Source organism: Meriones unguiculatus, chromosome 7, assembly GCF_030254825.1.
Source record: "Meriones unguiculatus strain TT.TT164.6M chromosome 7, Bangor_MerUng_6.1, whole genome shotgun sequence".
Classification (NCBI taxonomy): Eukaryota; Metazoa; Chordata; class Mammalia; order Rodentia; family Muridae; genus Meriones; species Meriones unguiculatus.
The window spans coordinates 116,047,230-116,067,485 of NC_083355.1; the positions used below are offsets into that span (position 1 = coordinate 116,047,230).

Sequence of the window (20,256 nt, forward strand, 5' to 3'; positions counted from 1 at the left end):
CCAGCTCCCGAGTGCACTTCCCATTTTCACAACCTACCTGTCAGTTGAACTGTGTGGAGCAAACACTTGACTGGGAAGAATTCCACTGTGGATCTCTCCTCGACCAAAAAGGGAGAAAGAGAACAACATTTTAAATAGGGCCATCTGGTCCCCTTGAGCACACCCCTAGGAGAGTGAGACGGGAGTTCCGAATGTATCTTAGCCCTGTGTTGATTCGTTTTGGGACTCTCTGGCCTCTCTGGAAGTGATGCTCATGTTTAAAGATCTATGCTTCACAAAGCAGGAAATGTCCAAAGCTGTAGGAATGGGGTTCAGTTTCCTCTTAACCGACGACATAGTTGATTTGGTTAAGCAACTTACTTATCCAGACTTCACATCACATGTTGTCTGCACCCTTAGGCTTAATGGAGAACCAGTACAAGGTGGACTAGGAGGAGCAGTTTGCATTACCCCGGCTTACACAGACAGACCTTTCCTGTACCAGTGGACTCTCCTCAGAGGACAAGAAAGGCACGGCGACACTGTGAGGAGGCAGAAAAGGCAGCGCACTTAGAGTTCCAGCTGCAGGTCACTCAGCCTGGCCCAAGCCTACAGTAATACCTCTATGCAGGAGGCTGAAGCAAGAGAGGGGCGGTTGGGGAGCTTGAGGGAAGGGAGAGAGAGGAGGAAGGAGAAAAGGCGAGAGGGAAAATGTGAGGGGTAGGGAGTGTGAGAGGGCCAAAGGGGGAAGAGGAAGAGACAGAGAGAAATATTTATTATATAAGCCCCTGCCAGCATTTAGGATTTGATCCCGGGGGGCGTCTATGTGTTCTCATCCAACCCCTCTTCCCATCCCTTTTGTGCCACCTTTGTTACTTTTTTCGAATGGGTATTCGGTCGGGTCCAATACCCAGTGGCAAGAAAGTTCACTGGCTGGATGCTCGATGAATGGTTCAGTTATGAAGCAGGAGCCTGCCTCCTTCCCCAGTCCACTGAGACCTGCAACTGCGCTCCGCTCGGGGTAGCTCCTGCCTTTGCATCGTGGCCCGAGGAAAGCGAACTCAACTTTTGCAAACAGTGTAGTGTAATCCAGCCCGCCTATGTACTATGTAAATGCCAGCCCAGCAGTCGGGCGCAAGACTCCCACTAGGGCAGCGGTCCGGAAGGGTCAGGGATGCTCAGGCGATCTGGACCATTGGAACTCACCGCCCGCTACAGCTGGAGGAGACCAAGCCAGTCCTTCCCAACGGCACCACCCACTCCGAACCAACAGGACAAGTCGCCCCTAGCAACAGCAGCCGGCAGCTTGCTTCGAACGCGCTGATTGGCGGAACTCCAGGCGGCAGCGGCGTCACTTCCGGCAGCCGGAGGCAGCGGAGGAAGCCGAGGCGCGGCCATCTTGGGTCTGTGAGGCTCTTGAAGTGCCGGGGAGCGGCGGTGGCAGCAGGCAGGGCGAGGCTGGGCGGAAAGCGAGCGGGAGAAGGGAAAGCAGCCGGGCGTGGGCGCCTCCTCCGTGGCCCCCTCCATGGTCGGCGCCTGCAAGCCGCGGCGGCCTGTCTTGCGCTTCATCTCCGCTACATCCTCCTGCGCCGCCGCCTCTTCGGGGGCTGCCGGCCGCGCTGTGTCGAACCCCCGGGGCCGAGCTCCGCGGCGCTGCGGCTGCGAGCGGCGAGGGGCCCGCGAGGCGCCCTGAGGCTTTGCGGCAGCCGGCCGGCCCGCTTCCGCCGGGCTCCTCGCCGCGGCCGCCGGCGCTGGGGGAGAATGAGCCCCGGGGCCCGCGGGCGCACGGCCCGGGCCAGGCCGGAGATCTAGACTCCGGCAGGGGAGGGCAGGGCCCGGAGGCTCGCGGCCGCTGCTCGCCGGCCGCCCAGAGCTGGGCGGTTTTGTTTTCGCCTTGGCGTTGTGCAGAATCAAAGCGCAGTAAGATGTCCACTAGGACCCCTTTGCCAACGGTGAATGAACGAGACACTGAAAACGTGAGTGCACTGCGCTGCAAGGTGGCAGACCCTCAGGGTGGTAGCCGGGGGACCCGGCCCAGATGCTCCGGGCAGGGGTCAAGGCGCAGCCCTGTCCCGGCGCGGGGGTGCGGCCTGCGCGCTGTCCTTACGGTCTGCTGAGCATTACCCGTCCGGGCGCTGCTGCGGCCAGTGCGTGTTTGAACACAACTCTCCTTTTACGCCAGGAAGGTTAACAGCCTGCCTGTCCTTGGTGCAGATTCATAAGATCCAGTCGGGTCGAGTGGACTGTCCTCTAAAATGGGACCAAGTTTAATGACAACCGCAAAACTAAGTGCCCCACGGAGAGGTCCTTGTGGGCCCCCGTAGTTCCCGAACGTAGAAGTGTAGCTGTGCTCGAGAGCGGCGGCCTTTATCAAGGAGTAGTTTCCCGTCTTGCAAAGCTGAGTCTATTCGGAAGCAGCGGGCTAAGCGTTTCGAGAAGCAGATGCCATGCATGCTCTGCTCTGTCCTGCTGCCCAGCTGAGGGAAACCCAGTGGGTTGGCTTAGGGGAGCTCCCAGGCCCGTTCCAGTGTGCACACCCAGCAAATCTGTATAAAAGGATTTTGTTCGAAAGGACCTTCAGAAACAAACCAAACAACAGCCTGGAACAGCATTGCTAGGGAGTGACAAACGTGTAGTGCAAGTTTCACTGAAGAAATGCTCGACCTGCCCAAGTGTTTCTGGAACCCTTCTCCCGCATCGGATTCCAAAGTGTTCTAGCCTAGCTTTTGTCCTCTGTAAAGCGTTTAGCAAATAACTTGTAAAGAAACTTTCACTGGCCTTTCATTATATAGAGCCATGAGGTAACCGCTGGCAAGAAAATGCCATCTTTTTGGAAAAGCTTCTATGCTTCGGGTGTTTTCATGCTTTGAAAAGCATGGTGACCTAGTGGTATCAAATGCCTTTATTTTAATCTTAAAAATGCCACTTGTGCTTGATAGCTATTGGGTGATTTAATCTTTACGTAGATCGTAGACCTTGGTACAAGTCATCTCTGTAGTATATTAAATATACCATTGTATATGTTTTCCCACCTGAGATAGATTAGAAAACCACCTAATTAGGAGGGCTTAGATTAGACCTTTTGTCTTTTCTTCCTCTTCCTTCCTCACCTTTTGTCCGTCTGTCTGTCCTGCCCTTCCCCCCAGATCTGTCCTTTTTTCGTTTCATAGTTCTTGCAGTGTTGCTTGGGCTGGCTCAAAGGAGCCTTCTGTCTCATTCTCCCCATAGCTGGGAATGAAGACATATCTTGAGACCTTTATGTTCTTTTGAAGAAACTTCTTTGACCTGACTGATCATCATATACTTTGGCCACTCTAAAAAGATGAAGCAAATAAATTGATTGAATTAAAAAAAAAAATCAGTGATCAAAGCCAAAACTGTAAGAACCAGAACATGGGTTTTCTAAACGGAAATAAGAATCAAAAGATTTATGATGAAAGATTGCATTTGAGTCTTCTTTCAATATGTACACCATTTACCTACTTGTGAACCTGCCTGTCTAATCTATCATCTATCCATCCATCCGTCTATCCATCTATCTATCTTCTACTGTGTAGGTCTGATTATCCTGGAATTCACTGTGTAGACCAGTGATCTGCCTGCTTCTGCCTTCTGAGTGCTGGGATTAAAGGCCTGTGTCACCATGCCCTGCTTGGATACCTTCTTCTGTTATTTAATATATCGGAGGTTTCGACATTGCTAAAATCAAGAGGTCTATGGCACATCCAAGTGGTTGGGCTAATTCATCTTGTCATGTTCCGCTTGTAGTTTTTGAATATGCTTGATATGGAAATAGCTGCCACAGTGTGGGTCCTGTGTCACTGTCACACCTCATGTTCACTTTAAGCATAGCCTACCCTTACTGGTCATTACTGTATAATTAGATTTTTGATGGTTGTGTGAAGGAATAGCAGTGAATGAGAGATCTCTGCTTGTTAAGAAGATCTTTTGTTAGTCTGAGTTGTGGAGAAAACATCAACACTCCAAGTCATCCTTCTGCTTTAGCCTCCTTACTGCTGTGATCACTGGTATGGGTGACCGTGTCGTCTGTGCCTGCCTTCCTCCATGGGACATAACGCTTTGCTTGCCCTCTTTCTTTTCTTTTTGAGACTGGGTTGACTTAAGTATCCCTGGCTATACATAATGCTTTTGTTTTATTTTTTAGACAAGGGTTTCTCTGTGTGGCCCTGGCTACCATGGGACTTACTGTATAGACCAGGCTGACCTCAAACTCAAAAGATCTGCCTGCCTCTGCTTCTGAGTGCTGGGGTTACAGGTCTGCCACTACTTCCAGGTGCATAATGCTTTTGAGATTCTTTGTTTCAAGTACATTCATAGTCCATTTCTTGTTATTGCTACTTAGTATTTCATCAGGTGGTCCATGACTTTGAAAACATTTTTCACCAGTTGGTAGTTATTGACTGTTATGACTAGAGCAGCTCTGCTGTGTGTCTGTGTGAAAAAGACATTTTATTTATCCTAGGTGTTTTAAAGTTTAAATGAGTACGTTTACTTATTTGTGTTAAGAATATTATTCCTAGCCAGGTGTGGTTGCTCATGCCTGAAACCTCATTACTCAGGGAGGCAGAGGCAGGTGAATCTCTGTGTGTTTGAGGCTAGCCTGGTATATAAATCGAGTCCAGGACAGCCAGGGCTACACAGAGAAACCCTCTTTAAAAAACAAAACAAAACAACTGAACAACCAAAAAGAAGAATATTGTTTATTAAATCAAATATAACGAATTGGATTGAGAGTGTAGCTAGTGTTGCCTAGCCTATTTTTGTTTGTGTGGGGTCAGGGGAGGATTCTTTTGAGACAGGGTTTCATTTTTATACAATTGGCTGGCCTGAAACTGCCTCTGTAGACCAAGCTGGCTTCAACTCACAGAGATCCACCTGACCCTGCATCCCAAGTGTTGATATTAAATTTGTGGATCACTGCATCCTAGCTTTTAAGAAGCTGTGGCTCATCCGGGCACAGTGGCACACATATCTGTAATCCCAGCACTTGGGAGGCAGAGGCAGGGGTATGGCTGTGAGTTCAAGGCCAGCCTGGTCTACAAAGCTAGTCCAGACAGCTAGGTTTACACAGAGAAACCCTGTTTCAAAAAAGGCTTTGCCTTTTATCTGCAGTGTAAGTATAAAGAAACATAATTTGCAACAGTAATAGTTTTCCCTTCGTGTATTATGCTGTTCTCCTGTGTTTGATTTTTGCATGTTACTATTTGCCTTTATGGACAATAGAAGTTCATCATAGCTCAGAAAAACTAGTTAACTGTCTGCGGCTAGAAGACAGTGTGTCCAGCCTTCTGGAACTGGAATTTCAGGTGTTTTTGAGACCCAGTGTGTGCTGGGAACTCAGCCGTCTTAATTCCTCCAGCCCCAAAGTAGGAGGCTTTTTAAAGATAAAATTCACCTTTTATTTTATGTCCTGTAGTTGACTTGCGTTTGACACACTGCAAGCCTAGATTTTTGCTGGAGGACTAAAGGCAGAGGTTACTGATTAACACCTCTAGGCGTGCATGCCACTTACCTGCCATCTTATTTATTCTCTATGGCGGAAGTCCTCAACCTGTGGCTGACGGCCCCTTTGGCGAGCCTTTGTCTCCATAAGTGTTTACGTTACCGTCCTTAATGTAATTGTGAAGTAGCAACACGAATAATTTTATGGTTGGGGTCACTAAAACATGAGAAACTGTATTAAAGGCCACAGTGTTTGGAAGGTTGCGAACCATTCCTCTCTGGGCTGTCCTGGAATTTGCTGTATAGACCAGCTGGCCTAGAACTCACAGAGATCTTATTGCCTCTGCCTCACAAATGCCCCGCACACTTTTTTTTATCTCCCCCCCCCCACACTTTTTATCATATAGCTATGTCAGGTATTTAGAAGTTAGTACAGAGGGGCCAGAACTGTTGACGTCTGTGAAATAAGCTAATGGTGGTAATTGTCTGGCCAGCTGTTGATTGGGTGATACTGAGTTAACCTGTTGAACAAATTGGAATGCTTACTGACTGTAAAGCTGTACTGCAGAGGGTGTATTGTATGCCTGACAACCAGATTGTTCTCGTTCTTTAGGACTTGCTGGTCCAGCAGAACAAAGGACTCAGGGCTTTGTAGAACTAGTCTGTGCTGTCTAACCTGAGCAAACACACATAGAGGGTTGCTGTTGCTGAAGTGCTCATCTCCAGTTCTCACCATCAACCAGGCTACATTCCCAACAGGCTCCAAGACAATGATACAGCACACCCAGGGGTCACGCTTCAGAAATCAGTGTGCAGCTTGCTAACTAGGCTACCTTGTAGGTTGTCCAGGTTTCTAGAAGAGATTTTTAATTTTTTTTTTTTTAGCTAGATATAATGGGGGTTTTCTTTATGAGTTGTTTTGTTTTTGAGACAGGATCCCATCAAGTAGTCTTGCTTGCTTGGAACTACCTATTTAAATCAGCTGGCCTCAAATGCTCTGTGAGTTTTCTTTTACAGTAAATGACTTTAAAATAAGGTGTGACCATGGAACATAGGAATAGTTACTGCTTGTTCTTATTCACTACATTCAGGCAAAGGCACAAAGTAGTTTATAGTGTCTTATTTAAATATGTAACAGGCAGGGCTGGAGACATGCCTCGGTAGGTAAGAGCACTGGCTGTACTTCCAGAGGGCCCAGGCTCGATTCCTGACACCTAGATGATGTCTTAAAACTAGCTGTAACTCCAGTTCCAGGCCACTCAACACTCTTTTCTGGGTTCCTTGAGCACCAGGTGGATATGTGGTTCACACACATATATGCAGGCAAAACACCCTTACACATAAAGTAAAATAATAAACTTTTAAAATATGAGCTGGGCATGATGGTACATGCTTGCAGTTCCATGGTCTGGGGAGCCTGATTGTATGATGGCTAGTCAATTTGAGGCCAGCCTGGGCAATGTAGTGACATCTTGCCTCAGGGTTAAAATTTTTTAAGATGATGTTTACTCATTTACTTAAAAAAATTATTTTGAGGGGCATAGGAGAAGAAGAGTGAGGGAGAGTGGGAGGGGATGGGGGATGAGGGTACAGCTGGGATACAAAGTGAATAAACTGTAATTAATAAAAATAAAATAAAAGAATAAACTAATTAATAAAAATAAAATAAAAATATTTTGTATGTACAAAATCATGGACATCAACCTTTACCTTCTACTACAACATGGGTCCTGGTGTTTAAACTCAGGTTGTCAGCAAGGAGGTTGGTCAGCATTCTATCTCACCCAAGATTATTTTTTTCTCTTTTATAAGCTTCTTATTTTAGTATTTGATTTGTATAATTGCTTTGCCTGCCTGTATTTCTGTACTACTTGTGTCACTTGTGTTCTAGTAGAGGTTGTTGGAGCCTTTGGAGCGGTTAGAGATTGTGAAGTGCCATGTGAGTTCTGGGATTCAAGCCTGGGTCCTCTGAAAGAGCAGCTGGTGCTCTTAAATCGGAAGTTCTCAACCTGTGGGTCACGACCCCTTTGTCAAACCTTCATCTCCAAAAATATTTACATTACGATTCATAACAGTAGCAAAATTACAAAATAGAACAAGAATAGTTCTATGGTTGAGGTCACCACAACATGAGGAACTGTTTTAAAGGGTCATAGCATTATGAGGGCTGAGATCCACTGTCTTAGAGACTTGTATCCAGTTTGCTATGAATTGATTTTACTTGTTACTTTATTTAAAAAAGGATTGTTGTATAGGTAAACAAGCTATGGTGGGTAATCCCAGCACTTGAGAGGCAGAGGATCCAGGGTGGGTGGGATGGGGTCAGGGCCAACCTGGCTGTGTACTAAGACCTTGTCTGTCTGCCTGCCTGCCTGCCTGCCTGCCTGCCTGCCTGCCTCTCACACAAAGCCGGAGGATTGGCTCAGTGATTAAGAGCACTAGTTGCAGCCTGGAGAGATGGCTTAGAGGTTAGGAGCACTGGCTGTTCTTTCCAAAGGTCCTGAGTTCAATTCCTAGCAACTGCATGGTGGCTCACAACCATCTATAGTAAGATCTGGTGCCTTCTTCTGGTGCACAGGCACACATGCAGGCAGAAAGTTGTATAAATAATAAATAAAAATTAAAAAAAAAAAGAAAGCTATAAAAAACAAACAATACTGGTTGCATTTTCCAGAGGACCTGGGTTCCATTCCTGGAGTCCACATTCTAGGGCATTTGATACTCTTTTCTGACTTCCTTAGGCAGCAGGCATACAGGTGGTGAACATACATACAGTGAAGCAAAACGCTCATATATAAATATTTAAAAGGCTCTGAATTTTATCATTTTAAAATATAACCAAATTTTAGCCCTAGAATTTATCCCTAGGCTAGAAGAACCAGGAAGTACAGATCCTCCTAAGTTGTATCACATCTGTTTTGCAGTTTCAAATGAAATTTGAAAAACTCTGCCTGGAATGCTTTCACGTCCATTTGACAGAATTAAAGCATACACTTGGAGTAGACGGCTCAGTGGTTAAAGGCTTGCTCCTTGTTGCTCCTGCAGAGGACTTGGGTTTAGTTCCCAGCACCCACATCGTGGCTCACAACTGTCTGTACCTCCATTTAGGGACTCTGATGCCCTCTTTTGGCCTCCAAGGGCACCAGGCACCCGTGGTACACACGCATACATGCAGGCAGAGCATCCATATACATAAAATAAATCTTAAATAATAAATAAAGAGAATACACTTAGAGCAGACGTTTGTTCCATATTTAGGAACAACCTAGGCTGTGAGTTTGAGGCCAGCCTGGGCCTCAGCGTAAGACACTATCTATTCTATCTATGTGTGTGTTCTATTTTGGAGCTGATGTGCTGACCGAAACCATGTTTAATCTGACCTACTGCCCCATATACACCCTCCTTCAGGAGGAGGGAGAGCAGACGTTTACTCTGCAGGTCTCCTGGTGAAAAAGGAAAAATGCACTGTTGGGCTTGCTTATTGAGTGTTACCCACAGGCCTGTCTGTTAAACTCTCAGTCCCCATTGTGTTAGTATTAGAAAGCCTTATATCATTGGGGACATTCCTTTTCCTGGCTCATGAGGTGAATAGTTTTACCCAGTCAGCTATACCATCGCCTCTTGAATATCCATAACTGTGAGCTAAATAAACTTTTCCTCTTGAGTTAATTATTTCAGTTTTTTAAAAAATTATTTATTATTTATACAGCATTCTGCCTGCATGTGTGCCTGTGAACCAGAAGAGGGCACCAGATGTCACTGCAGATGGCTGTGAGCCACCATGTGGTTTCTGGGAATTGAACTCAGGACCTTTGGAAGAACAGCCAGTGTTCTTAACCACTGAGTCATCTCTCCAGCCCCTATCTCAGGTATTTTATTATAGTAACAAAATCTGGATTTATAACAGGAGTTTGCGACTGCCAACGGATAGAATAATGACAGAGACCTTTTATATTTATTAAAAGCTTGCAGCACTATAGCTGGGCAGATATTCAGCTATTTCAACCCAACTATACTGGCCTGGCCTATATCCGTTACCTGTCTGTCATAGTCTCTAGTCCTGGCTCTTGCTTCTTCCTCTGTGTCTGGCTGGTGCCTGCTGTGCCTGAGATTTCCTCCCAGAGTCCCTCCCTCTCTGTTAGAAGTCCTGCCTCGCTCTCTTGCCTCAGCTATTGGCTGTTTTAGTTCTTTAACCAATCAGAAGGTGAGAGAAGTGTGTGTTTACAAAATATGATGGAGCCAAAGAATAACGATCAAAGTCTGGCCTATAATTAGATTTCTGAGGGTACAGAAGTCAGTGTTTGAATATACAATAATTTTTGCACACTGCACAAAAATATCACTCCAATAAGGATTCTTTTATTTTGCTTTGTTGTTGAGATAGGGTTTTCTTGGTAGCCCTGGCTGTCTTGGTACTGGCTCTGTAGATCAGGCTAGCCTCAAACTCAAGAAAAAGTCTACTTATGTTCCCAAGTGCTAGGATTAAAGGTGAACATTACTGGGCTGAAGAGATGGCTCAGAGGTTAAGAGCCATGGCTGCTCTTCCAGAGGACCTGAGTTTAATTCCTAGCACCCACATGGTGGCTTACAACCATCTATAAAGAGATCTGGTGCCCTCTCCTGGCATGTGGGTGTACATGCAGACAGACCATTGTATACATAAAAAATAAATCTTAAAAAAAAAAAAAAAAAAAGATGTGCATCACTACACCCAGCCAGCCTAGGATTCTTTTTTGTTTTTTAACAGGGTTTCTCTGTGTAGCCTTGGCTATCCTGGAACTACTTCTTTAGACCAGGCTCTCCTTGAACTCACAGAGAACTGCCTGCCTCTCCTGGGATTGGTGTTCAGAGTGAAGCTCCCAACCTAGGATTCTTTACCACTACTTTCTAATGACCTAAACTGTCACCCATGGTTAATCTTGAGGCTCAAACCAGGAGGTATTTTGTCTGTATTTCTTGTTAATAGTTAATAGTGTATTTCTTGGTAATTGCTTCTGGGTGGACCCTAGCTATTGTGGGGTTTGTGTTAAATTTTACATGAAAATTGTATTGGTAGCATTTAATACAAAATTTGTATAAGTTAGCTTAAATATTTTGATCCCAGGATTCTGTGTAACCCATTTCATATATAGTCAGTACTTTATGACAGTACTGTTTATATTCTAGAATGAGAATCCTGTAAAGGAATAGACCTAGAACCATTCCTCATTTTGCCTGCTACTCTAAGACTTGCCCAGAAGAGTCATTTAAACTGGGCAAGTGTTTTTTGTTGTGGGAGACCTTTGAGGCTGTTTGATGTTCTTTTCACATTTGTTTCCAGCTCTTCCCTTCCCTTATCCAGCCCTTATCTAGCGTAAGCCTGTTGTGTTATTTATAGCTTTACTGGGAGAATAGTTGTAGGAGTTTATTTTTCTCTTAAATCATAAGAAGGTTGTCTTCTAGACATTGAAGATATTCAATGATAAAGCATCTCTTACATATTATGGTAATGTATTCCAGTCCCCCCACCCCTTTAAAAATTCTAGGTCATTTGTTTGTTTTTGTTTGTTTGCTTTTTCCTTTGTTTGGCTTTTTTGTTTTGGTTTTTGAGACAGGGTTTCTTTGTGTAGTCTTGGCTATTCTGGAACTCAGATCTGCCCTCCTCTGCCTCCCAAGTGCTGAGATCAGGTGTGTGCCGCCCCTGCTGGCAGGCCCTAGTTCTTTTTTTTTTTTTTTTTTTGAGACAGGGTTTCTCTTCTACAGTCTTGGCTCTGTATACCAGGCTGGCTTCAAACTCAGATCTGCCTCCCTGAGTGCTGTGTGTGCACCACTGAGTGCCTGGCTCTACTTCATATTTTTTAAGATTTATTTATTTATTATATATACAATGTTCTGTCTGCATGTACACCTGCATGCCAGAAAGGGCACCAGATCTCATTATAGATGGTTGTGGTCACCATGTGGTTGCTGGGAATTGAACTCAGGACCTCTGGAGGAGCCGCCAGTACTTTTAGCCTCTGAGCCATTTCTCCAGTCCAGTTCATACTCTTAACAATTATTTTTCACTGCTGATATAGTTGTTTTTACAATTTCCCAAGTTAATAGTATAAAACAAAAATTTATTATTTGTGTGTGTGTGTGTGTACGCACAGGCATTTTGTATGTTTCTAGAGGCCTGAAGGAGGGTGTTAGATCCCCAGGAACTAGAGTAACAGACAGGTGTGAGACATGTGGGTGCTGGGAATTGAACTTGGAAGAATATTCAGTGCTTATAACCACTGAGCTATCTCTCCAGCTCCAAGAAGTGTTTTGTTATGCTCAGAGTATGGAGAAAATTCTAACAGGTGGCTTAGTTCTGCTATGCCTGAGGCTGTGCATGGGCTCTTGAAGGCTGGGTTTGACCAACTAGGGTGAAAGGCCAGCATTCTAGACTTAACTCATATGCCAGCATTTTGACAGGTATGCTTAGAAGGTTGGGTGCCCATCTGGGACTCTTGGCAAGAACAGGTACACAGTAGGCCTTTGTGTGGTCACACTTTGATTGTGTTACCGTGTTTCTTCCATTGGTGGCTCAGTGTTTCAGCTAGCCTTTTATAACAGTCTCAGAAGTCAATGTTGCTTCTGCCAATCTAGCTTGCCAAAAGCAGCCAGGAACCCACTCAGATTTCAAGAGGGAGGAGTGTGAACCTTAAACAGGAGGCATGTTAAACTTTTAGGTGATATTTTAAAGGCACTTTATAGGAATGATTCTTTGAATTTATACTTTTCTAGCATTTTATTGTGTAGCTTTGGGTAAATTACTTCTTGTGCCTCTCTCTGTCACCTCCTCCATAAAATTGAATTGGTGGTAAGGGTGATGTCACTATCCTGCTCCCCTTTTTCTCTTTGTGTATATCCCCTGTCTCTCATGCTCCCTGTACTGGTCGTGCCAGGCATTTCCTTGCTGTTCTTGGGACAGTCCAAGGCTGAAGCTTTTCTGTCTAGAATCAGATACTCACACAACTGTGGTTCTTAACCTTCCTAATGCTGCAAACCTTTAATACAGTCTCTCGTGTTGTGGTGACCTCCAACCATAAAATTATTGATGCTTCATAAATGTAGTTTTGCTATGGCTATGATTGTAATGTAAATATCTGTGGTTTCAGCTGGTCTCAGATGACCCCTGTGAAAGGGTCAGGGGACCCTCAGAGGGGTGGTGGCTCACAGGTTGAGAACTGCTGCTACTCTCACACCTTGCTCCAAGATGAGGGCACTGTACTCCCTGTGCCTTGTCAGTTTCCCATGGTATACTAAAACTTCTTGAGCGAAGGATTGCGTTGCTTACTATGTCTTTCTAAATATCTAAAAGAAAGTATTTATATTAGATGAGCAATAAGCAAATATTTGTTGAATTACTAAGATATAATGAGATGAATTAATTGGGTAAGCCTGACTAAATAAATATATAAAAGTTAGTCATCATTGATAGTTTATTTAAAGCTCACCCATCTTTGCCACCTTCTGGATTTCACTTCAGCGAGATTACCTTCTTTCTCCTTTCTTAAAACATCACACTACCATGGGGCTACAACCACAATGTAAAGTGAATAAAAAAAATAAAAAAGGAAAAAAAAACCACAACAAAAATCACACTCCTTTCTTGTGTGTGGTGGTGCTGGTAATTAAGTCCTGGCATGTAGACCTAGCAGATAAATATTCTGCTACTGAGCCAGACCCCACATTTCTTTCAGCGTGATTTTCTTTTTGTTTGTCTTCAAGACAGGGTTTCTCTGTGTAACATGCCCTGGCTGTCTTGGACTTGGTTTGTAGACCAGGCTGGCCTCAAACTAACAGATGTGCTGGCCTCTGCCTCCAGAGTGCTGGGATTAAAGGTGTGTGTCACAATGCCAGGCTGTTTTTGTTTTTGTTTTGAGCCAAGGTCTTACTGTGTGCCCCTGGCTGGGCTGGCTTTGAGCCAGAGACTCGCTCCCAAGGGCTGGGATTAAAGTCTACTCAGACTGATTTCTTTTTCCCCTACTTTGGTTTTTTTGAGACACATTTCTTTTGTATTCCTGGCTGTCCTGGACCAACCTGGCCTTAAACTCCCAAGATTTGCCAGCCTCTGCTTCCTCAGTACTGGGATTAAAGGCATGCACCACCACAGTCAGCTGATTTCTTAAAGAATGGCTTGATGGAGAGAGGAGAGTGGAAACCTGAGGCTGTTATTGAAGAATGGCTGAGGAGATGAGGAGTGGAGCAAATGGGAGCCACAGTGCAGGAAAAGTTTGGTGTTTGAGGCATAAGTAAATCTTTAGTCAGGGAAATCCTGATTAAAAAAAAAGGAACATCATCTACCCCTCATTGCTGTTGTGATTAAAGAAAAATGGCTATAAAGTGTTTTTCACAGTCCACTCCAGACAATAGGGCTTCTTTAAGTGTTAATTCCACCTTAAGATAACTTTTGTAGTTTTTATGGATAAAGTATTTCAGTACAAAAACTGAGTAATTCAAAACTTGATTTAGTAGTCAGATGTTTATTATTGTCATTATTATTATTACTTTTTTTTGAGACAGGGTTTCTCTCTGTAGTCTTGGCTGCCCTGGACTGGCTTTAATGTAGACCATGCTGGCCCTGAATTCACAGAGGTCCCCCTCCCTCTGCCTCCCTGAGTGCTAGGATTGCAGGTGTGTACCACTGTGACTGGCTACCATTACTTACTAATTTATTTTGTCATGCTGAAATTGAACCCAGGGCCTTGCATGTGCTAGGCAAGCACCTCTTTTCTTTAGTATATTTCATTGTTCACTTATACAAACAATATCCGGCGAGACAAGTCAGCTTGGCCTTTTTTTTATTCAGCAGTTTGTCACCTGCTGTATGCATAAACTTTTGAAATGACCCTGCTTTCTTTGGAGTTTATCAAGTAGACTTCACAGATGAAGCCTTGGAGAGAAGGGCAAGTGTCGAAGAAAGGCCAGCTTCGTGAAAAGATTAAAGACAAGACATTCCTGTTGCCAGGTGTGGTGGTGTATGCCTTTAATCTCCCAGCACTGAGGAGACTGAAGGTGAAGCCCAGGTTGACTTAAACATGAGGGGAGATAGAGAGGAAGGAGCAATGGATGACTCAATAAATTTCTCTGTACAAGATAGAATGATTTACAACTGAAAAAAAGTAGGATCAGGTTTCATGGAAGTTTCATTTCTCTACAGCAGATCATTTTAACCTTGGAATGTCAGATATTTTAAACAGTTGTGTATATGTGTGTGAGTGCTTGTGGGCTTTTGTTTAGTTTTGTTTTTGCTTTTGACCCAAGCTGGCCTCTTCCCTCCTCAGCCTTACCGGTGCTAGGATTACAGACGTGCTACTATACCAAGCTTTGGACTGCAGTTCTATGATTTATTTACACATTTTTATTATGCTTATTTACTCCTTGGGTAGATTGGTGCATGTGCTGTGGTATGTAAGTGGAGGTTAAAGAGTGACCTGCTGAAGTATCTTCTCTCTGTTTACCATGTGATTCTTGGTGATCCGTATCAGTTTGTCAGGCTTGGCACCAAACACCTTTACTGGCTGAGCCAACTGGCCCAGTCCTATGTGTTGTAGGACCAGCCTGGTATTAGTAGCATTCCCTCAATTTAATCTCTGAAAATGTCTTCGTCATTGCCAAATGTCCCCTGTGGAAGTAAAGCTCCTTTCCCCCTAGTTGAGTTCCTGGGCCTTTCTAGTTCCCTTCATTGAAAGTCATTTGCTTAAAAGGTTTATATAAAGTCAATTTAATTTAAATGTAACTGACTTTCCAAGAACTACTTAACTTGAGTCGGTTTATAACAGTTGGTCTTTTTTTTTAAATATTTTTATTTATTATATATACGATGTTCTATCTGCATGTACACCTGCAGACCAGAAGATGACACCAGATCTTATTACAGATGGTTGTAAGCCACCATGTGGTTGCTGAGAATTGAACTCAGGACCTCTGGAAGAACAGCCAGTGCTCTTAACCTCTGAGCCATCTCTCCAGCCCCTAACAGTTGGTCTTGAATAGAGTAGAACGTTAAACAATTTATTATTGAGCTAGGCCGTGGTGGTGCATACTTTTGATCTTAGCACTCAGGAGGCAGAGGCAGTAGGATCTCTTGAGTTCCAGCCCAGCCTGGTCCACAGAGTGAGTTCTAGAACAGCAGGGCTACACAGAGAAACTGTCTGGAAAAACAAAACACAACCAACAGCAAAAAACTTCTCAAGATTTATGCTTGTTTAGTTGCATCCGCTATCTTTCTTTGTTGATTGCGAGGGGGTGGGCCGAATGTGTAGCTCTAGAACTCACTCTGGGCTGAATGTGTAGCTCTAGAACTCACTCTGGGCCGAATGTGTAGCTCTAGAACTCACTCTGGAAGACAGTCTGTCCTACACAGATTTGCCTGCTTCTGCCTTGGGGTGTTGGGATTAAAGGCTTGTGCCAGCATGCCACCTGTGTCTAGTTGATTTTTTTTTAAAGAATGCTAAACAGTTTGAAAGGGCTGTGAGAAAATTAAGAGGCTTACGGCTAATATCTGTTAGCGTCTTCTGGCCCTGCCCTTCTGCCCTCCTCCTGTGTCTGCACTCTTTGCCCCTTGCCCACCCTTCTTCTAGATGCTGTGATAGAACTCGGGCCTTGCACCTGCTAGGCGAGCACTCCACCATGGAGCTGTTTCCTGGCCCTTTCTCTTTCATTTCTGACTTTACCTATCTTTTAGTCGAGTATATTTTAAAATTATTATTTTAAATTATTAATATTTAAGTTATTAATACTTTTCTATAAATTTGTATTCATGGCTAATACTTAACAATAAATTCAATATATTATTAACTCTTGTGGACATGGCTATTTTCCTAATTTGTCAGGCATCAACTTTTTTTTTTTACGTAGATCTGGCTGTCCTGGAATTCTGCATAGAGCAAGCTGGCCTCAGATTTATAGAGGTCTGCATGCCTCTGCCTCCCAGGTGCTGGAAATAAAGGTGTACACCAGTATGTCCAGCTGGGCACCAGTTTTTATGAATAATGGCCTTAGATATGCAGAAATGAGAGAGGAACTTTTGTCCATAGATGTCAAAATTCCCTATTTTAGCAATTTGAGTTTGGTATGGTGTCCTGGCTGGCCTACAACCTGATATACAGACCAGGGTGACCTTGAATTTGTGGCAGTCCTTTTCCTAGTACTGGGCCCATGCTTAGCTTAGTTGTTTAGTTTTTGTTTTAGAAAGCTTTCGAGCTGGGTATGGTGGTGCAAGCCAGTGATCCTACCAGTGAGGGAAGCTGAGGTAGGAGGATTGTAAACTTGAGACCAGTCTGGGTTAGACAGTGAAAGCCTGCCTCAAGATGATTAAAAATACAAATATGGTTTTACTTACGTAGAGACAGAGACAGGCTGGCATGATTAGGAGGTTATGGCAAGCCAAAAGCTACTATTTATTCTTTGAATTGTTTGCATTCATACTAAACAGCCTAAAAAGAGTCTTCAAAGTGATGGAACTTGGTGGCTGAACACAGGGGAAGAGACGGAGAAACGGAAAAGACACAAAAGTCTAAACAAACACCAGCAATAACTCTGAATAACTAAATGATCACTACCAATTTTTTTAATTTTTATTTTTTACATTAATTACATTTTTTTCGCTTTGCATCCCAGACACTACCACCGATTTTAGGCTGTTACTTTATTTTTAAATGAGCTTAAAAAGTATTAGGTTTTCTTATTCAAACATACTTAGTTATGGTTGACCCTGTACCCTACTCAGTTCTAGGCATTTTCTATTGATTTCGCACCAAGGAAGATGAGGGCATTGCTTTTCAGCTTAGTACTTCCTTTTCCCCCTCATCTGTTAATCTTTCAGCCCTTTCTGTTCACGCCAGTTGTCATTGTTAGCTCTGTCTGTCCTGCACACTGTTGTGGGCATGTGGACCGTTTACAGCTGAGTTGTATAGCATGCCAGGATGATTTTTTTCCTTTATGTATGTGAGCTTATTTAATAAAGCAACAGTTTTCTTTAATCCCACTAGCTTCTAAAATTGTTGACACAGAGAGACTGATTTGTTTTACAAGCTTAGAGCATTGGAGTTGGGCAGATTTCAGTCCTTTAAGCTGTTTCGCTATCTCTTAGTCAACAACCCATGTTACTCCCCAATAAGTCATCCTGTCTTGGCTGGATCTGCTCCATCAGGCCTCGTCCTCCTAGTCCCTCTTCTGGTCCATCCCTCCTGCCCTCGTGGTCTCCCACCCTGGGCCTGGGAACCTCAAACTCTGCCTCCCTCTCTTCTGCCAAATCCCAAGCTTCAGCATTTTTTTTTTTTATTAACCAATTAACTGTAAATTAGATAGAGCAAGGTTTACACAACAAAGGACAGGTGTATGTGAGCATGTGCTATCCGGGCAGTAACCAGATCTTGGGGCCCAGTCGTTAGCATCAGAATATATAGCACCAGACCAAACCCCAACATATGTACTTTACATTCTCAAAATTGATTGCTATTTTGACTGCATATAAAATAATGCTGATATTCTGTTCCTTAGATTCTTTATGTAGTGCAATATGATATCTGATGGTGCATTTTTCAGGGCTCCTGTGCTACTTTGAATTTTCCTTTCTGCCCATATTGGGACAGTAATGATGATTGAGAAGCTGTACAAAATGTGTGTGTTTGGTGAACTGTGTGTCTCGTATTAGAGCCCTCTGGGGAGGTATTTGTTCTTCATGTTTTTTTATCACTGGGCCAGACAGATGTCTGCATAGGTGTAAGCCTAGCTGCCCATGTTCTAAGGGGCCAGAACATTGAAGAGAACAAGAGGAAAGGTCTTTGGTTTCCTTCTTCCTTTTCTGTTTTGAATTAATCCCTCTTCTCATTTATGCCTTTTATTCCCTGTCACATAAGACCTACTGTGCCTTTTTTCTTTTTTGTGAAATGGTATGTCATGTTTTCTTCCTTTTTTTTCTTTTTCTTTCTTTCTTTCTTTCTTTCTTTCTTTCTTTCTTTCTTTCTTTTTTTTTTTTTTGAGACAGGGTTTCTCTGTGTAACCTTGGCTCTCATGAACCTGCTTTGTAGACCAGACTGGCCTCGAACTCACACCTGCCTCTGCCTCCTCGAGTGCTGGGATCATAGGCATGCGTCATCACACCCCACAATATGTCATGTTTTCTAGGCTGATCTTGAATTCCTGGGTACATGTAATCTTACTTCCTTACTCAGCTTCCCAAGTGTCTATTTTGCCCTTTCTAGGAAACCCCCAGTTTTTTGCTTGCTTTACGTTTTCATTTTGTTTGGTTTTACTAGACAAAGAGGAGAATCTAGTGCATATGTTAGTAAACACACTAGCACTCTCTTCATCACTCCCATTTCCAGAGGTGCTAGATGTTGCCAACTACTGAATCTTTAGGGGTAAGGGTTAAACAGTATAACTCAGGATACCTCACTATCTTTGTAGTTGACTAGGAATTCATCTTAATATATATTAAAGACATTTTCTCTTGCGCTGAAGAGATAGCTGGGTGGTTAGCGGAGATAGTATACTTTCAGAGGATCCAAGTTCAGTTCTAGTACCCATACTAAGTGGCTCACAACCAGCTGTAACTCCAGCTCTGGAGGATCCTTTTCTGGACTCCTTGGATACTTTCATTTACACCTGCACATATCCATACACAGACATATATGCACAATTTAAAAAATTTATTATGTATACAGTGTTCTGTCTGCATGTACACCCGCTCACCAGAAGAGGGCACCAGATCTCATCATAGATGCCTGTGAGCCATCATGTGGTTGCTGGGATTTGAACTCAGGACCTTTGGAAGAACAGCCAGTGCTCTTAACCTCTGAGCCATCTCTCTAGCCCCATATATGCACAATTTAGAAATAAAAGTAAATCTTAAAGAATCTTTCTAGTTTCTGAAAGTATGATTTTTTCCCCCCCTTCTTGTTTGTATTGATGAAGTCTCAGCCCCGGGATGGCCTTTAGATGGAATTTTTGGATGAGAAAAGGTAGATGTGGGTTTACTCTTTAACGAGAGTTAGGTTACATATTTACATGTGCTAATACAACTCTGAAATTTTGCTATTGATTATGGTAGCAGAGTAAGGTTGATGATCTGGAGAAGTTGGTGCTAAGTTGAACTGTGATGGGGTTTGTGCAACGGAGGTCTTACCCAACTGTCTCTGAACTGTCTCAAGGTTGGCACCTGGCCTGAAGTGATCTTCATTTCCAGTTAGAACTCTCTTGTTAGTCAAAGACTCTACCTTTTCACTTGTAGGACACTATTTTTCATCTCACCAAAATGAGCTCATGCCCTTCAGGTGTTTAGAGTTACATTATTAGCCTTTAGTCACATGGGCAGTTGGGCACCTGAAGATATTCTGTAAATATGAAACATGACACTTCAGAAACTATTTGTATACATGTATGTATATGTGGAGGGAGCACACTTACATCTGATTACGTATGCACTTGTGCGTGGGTGTTTCTAGAGGTCAGAGGTTAGTTTTTTTTTTTTTTTTTAACATATATTGTGGAAATGTGTGTGCCACAGCAAACGTGGAGGTTGGAGAACAATTTGTGGGGAGTCTGCTCGCCCCATCTGCCTTCTGAGTGCCAGGAATTAAACTCATACATCAGGCTTGGCAGCAGGCACCTTTACCTACTGAGGCATCTCATCAGTCATTTCTTACTTTGTGAGACGGGCTCTTTCATTGGCCTGGAGCTTGCTGATTGGCCTAGGCTGCCCGGCCAGTGAGCCCACACCAGAGATATTCTTTTGTTTCTTCCTCTCAGCACTGGAATTACAATTTGAACCACAGTGCTTGGCTGTTTGGTGTGGAAACC

The 20,256-nt window shown here is 43.7% G+C and overlaps 1 protein-coding gene across 10 annotated transcripts in view; it reads left to right on the forward strand.

Moving 5' to 3' along the window:
* The first annotated feature begins 1,816 nt into the window (after positions 1–1,816).
* Mark3 (microtubule affinity regulating kinase 3) overlaps positions 1,817–20,256 on the forward strand; it is a 91,579-nt gene continuing 73,139 nt past the window's right edge. For 6 of the 10 annotated variants that reach the window (XM_060388217.1, XM_060388218.1, XM_060388219.1 and 3 more), the window contains exons 1-2: positions 1,817–1,955; positions 9,152–9,311. In XM_060388217.1, the coding sequence (XP_060244200.1) occupies positions 1,936–1,955; positions 9,152–9,311 (180 nt within the window). In that variant the 5' untranslated portion in view covers positions 1,817–1,935. The remainder of the gene's footprint in view (positions 1,956–9,151; positions 9,312–20,256) is intronic. The other 4 variants (XM_021655981.2, XM_021655984.2, XM_021655986.2 and 1 more) reach the window with 1 other exon arrangement.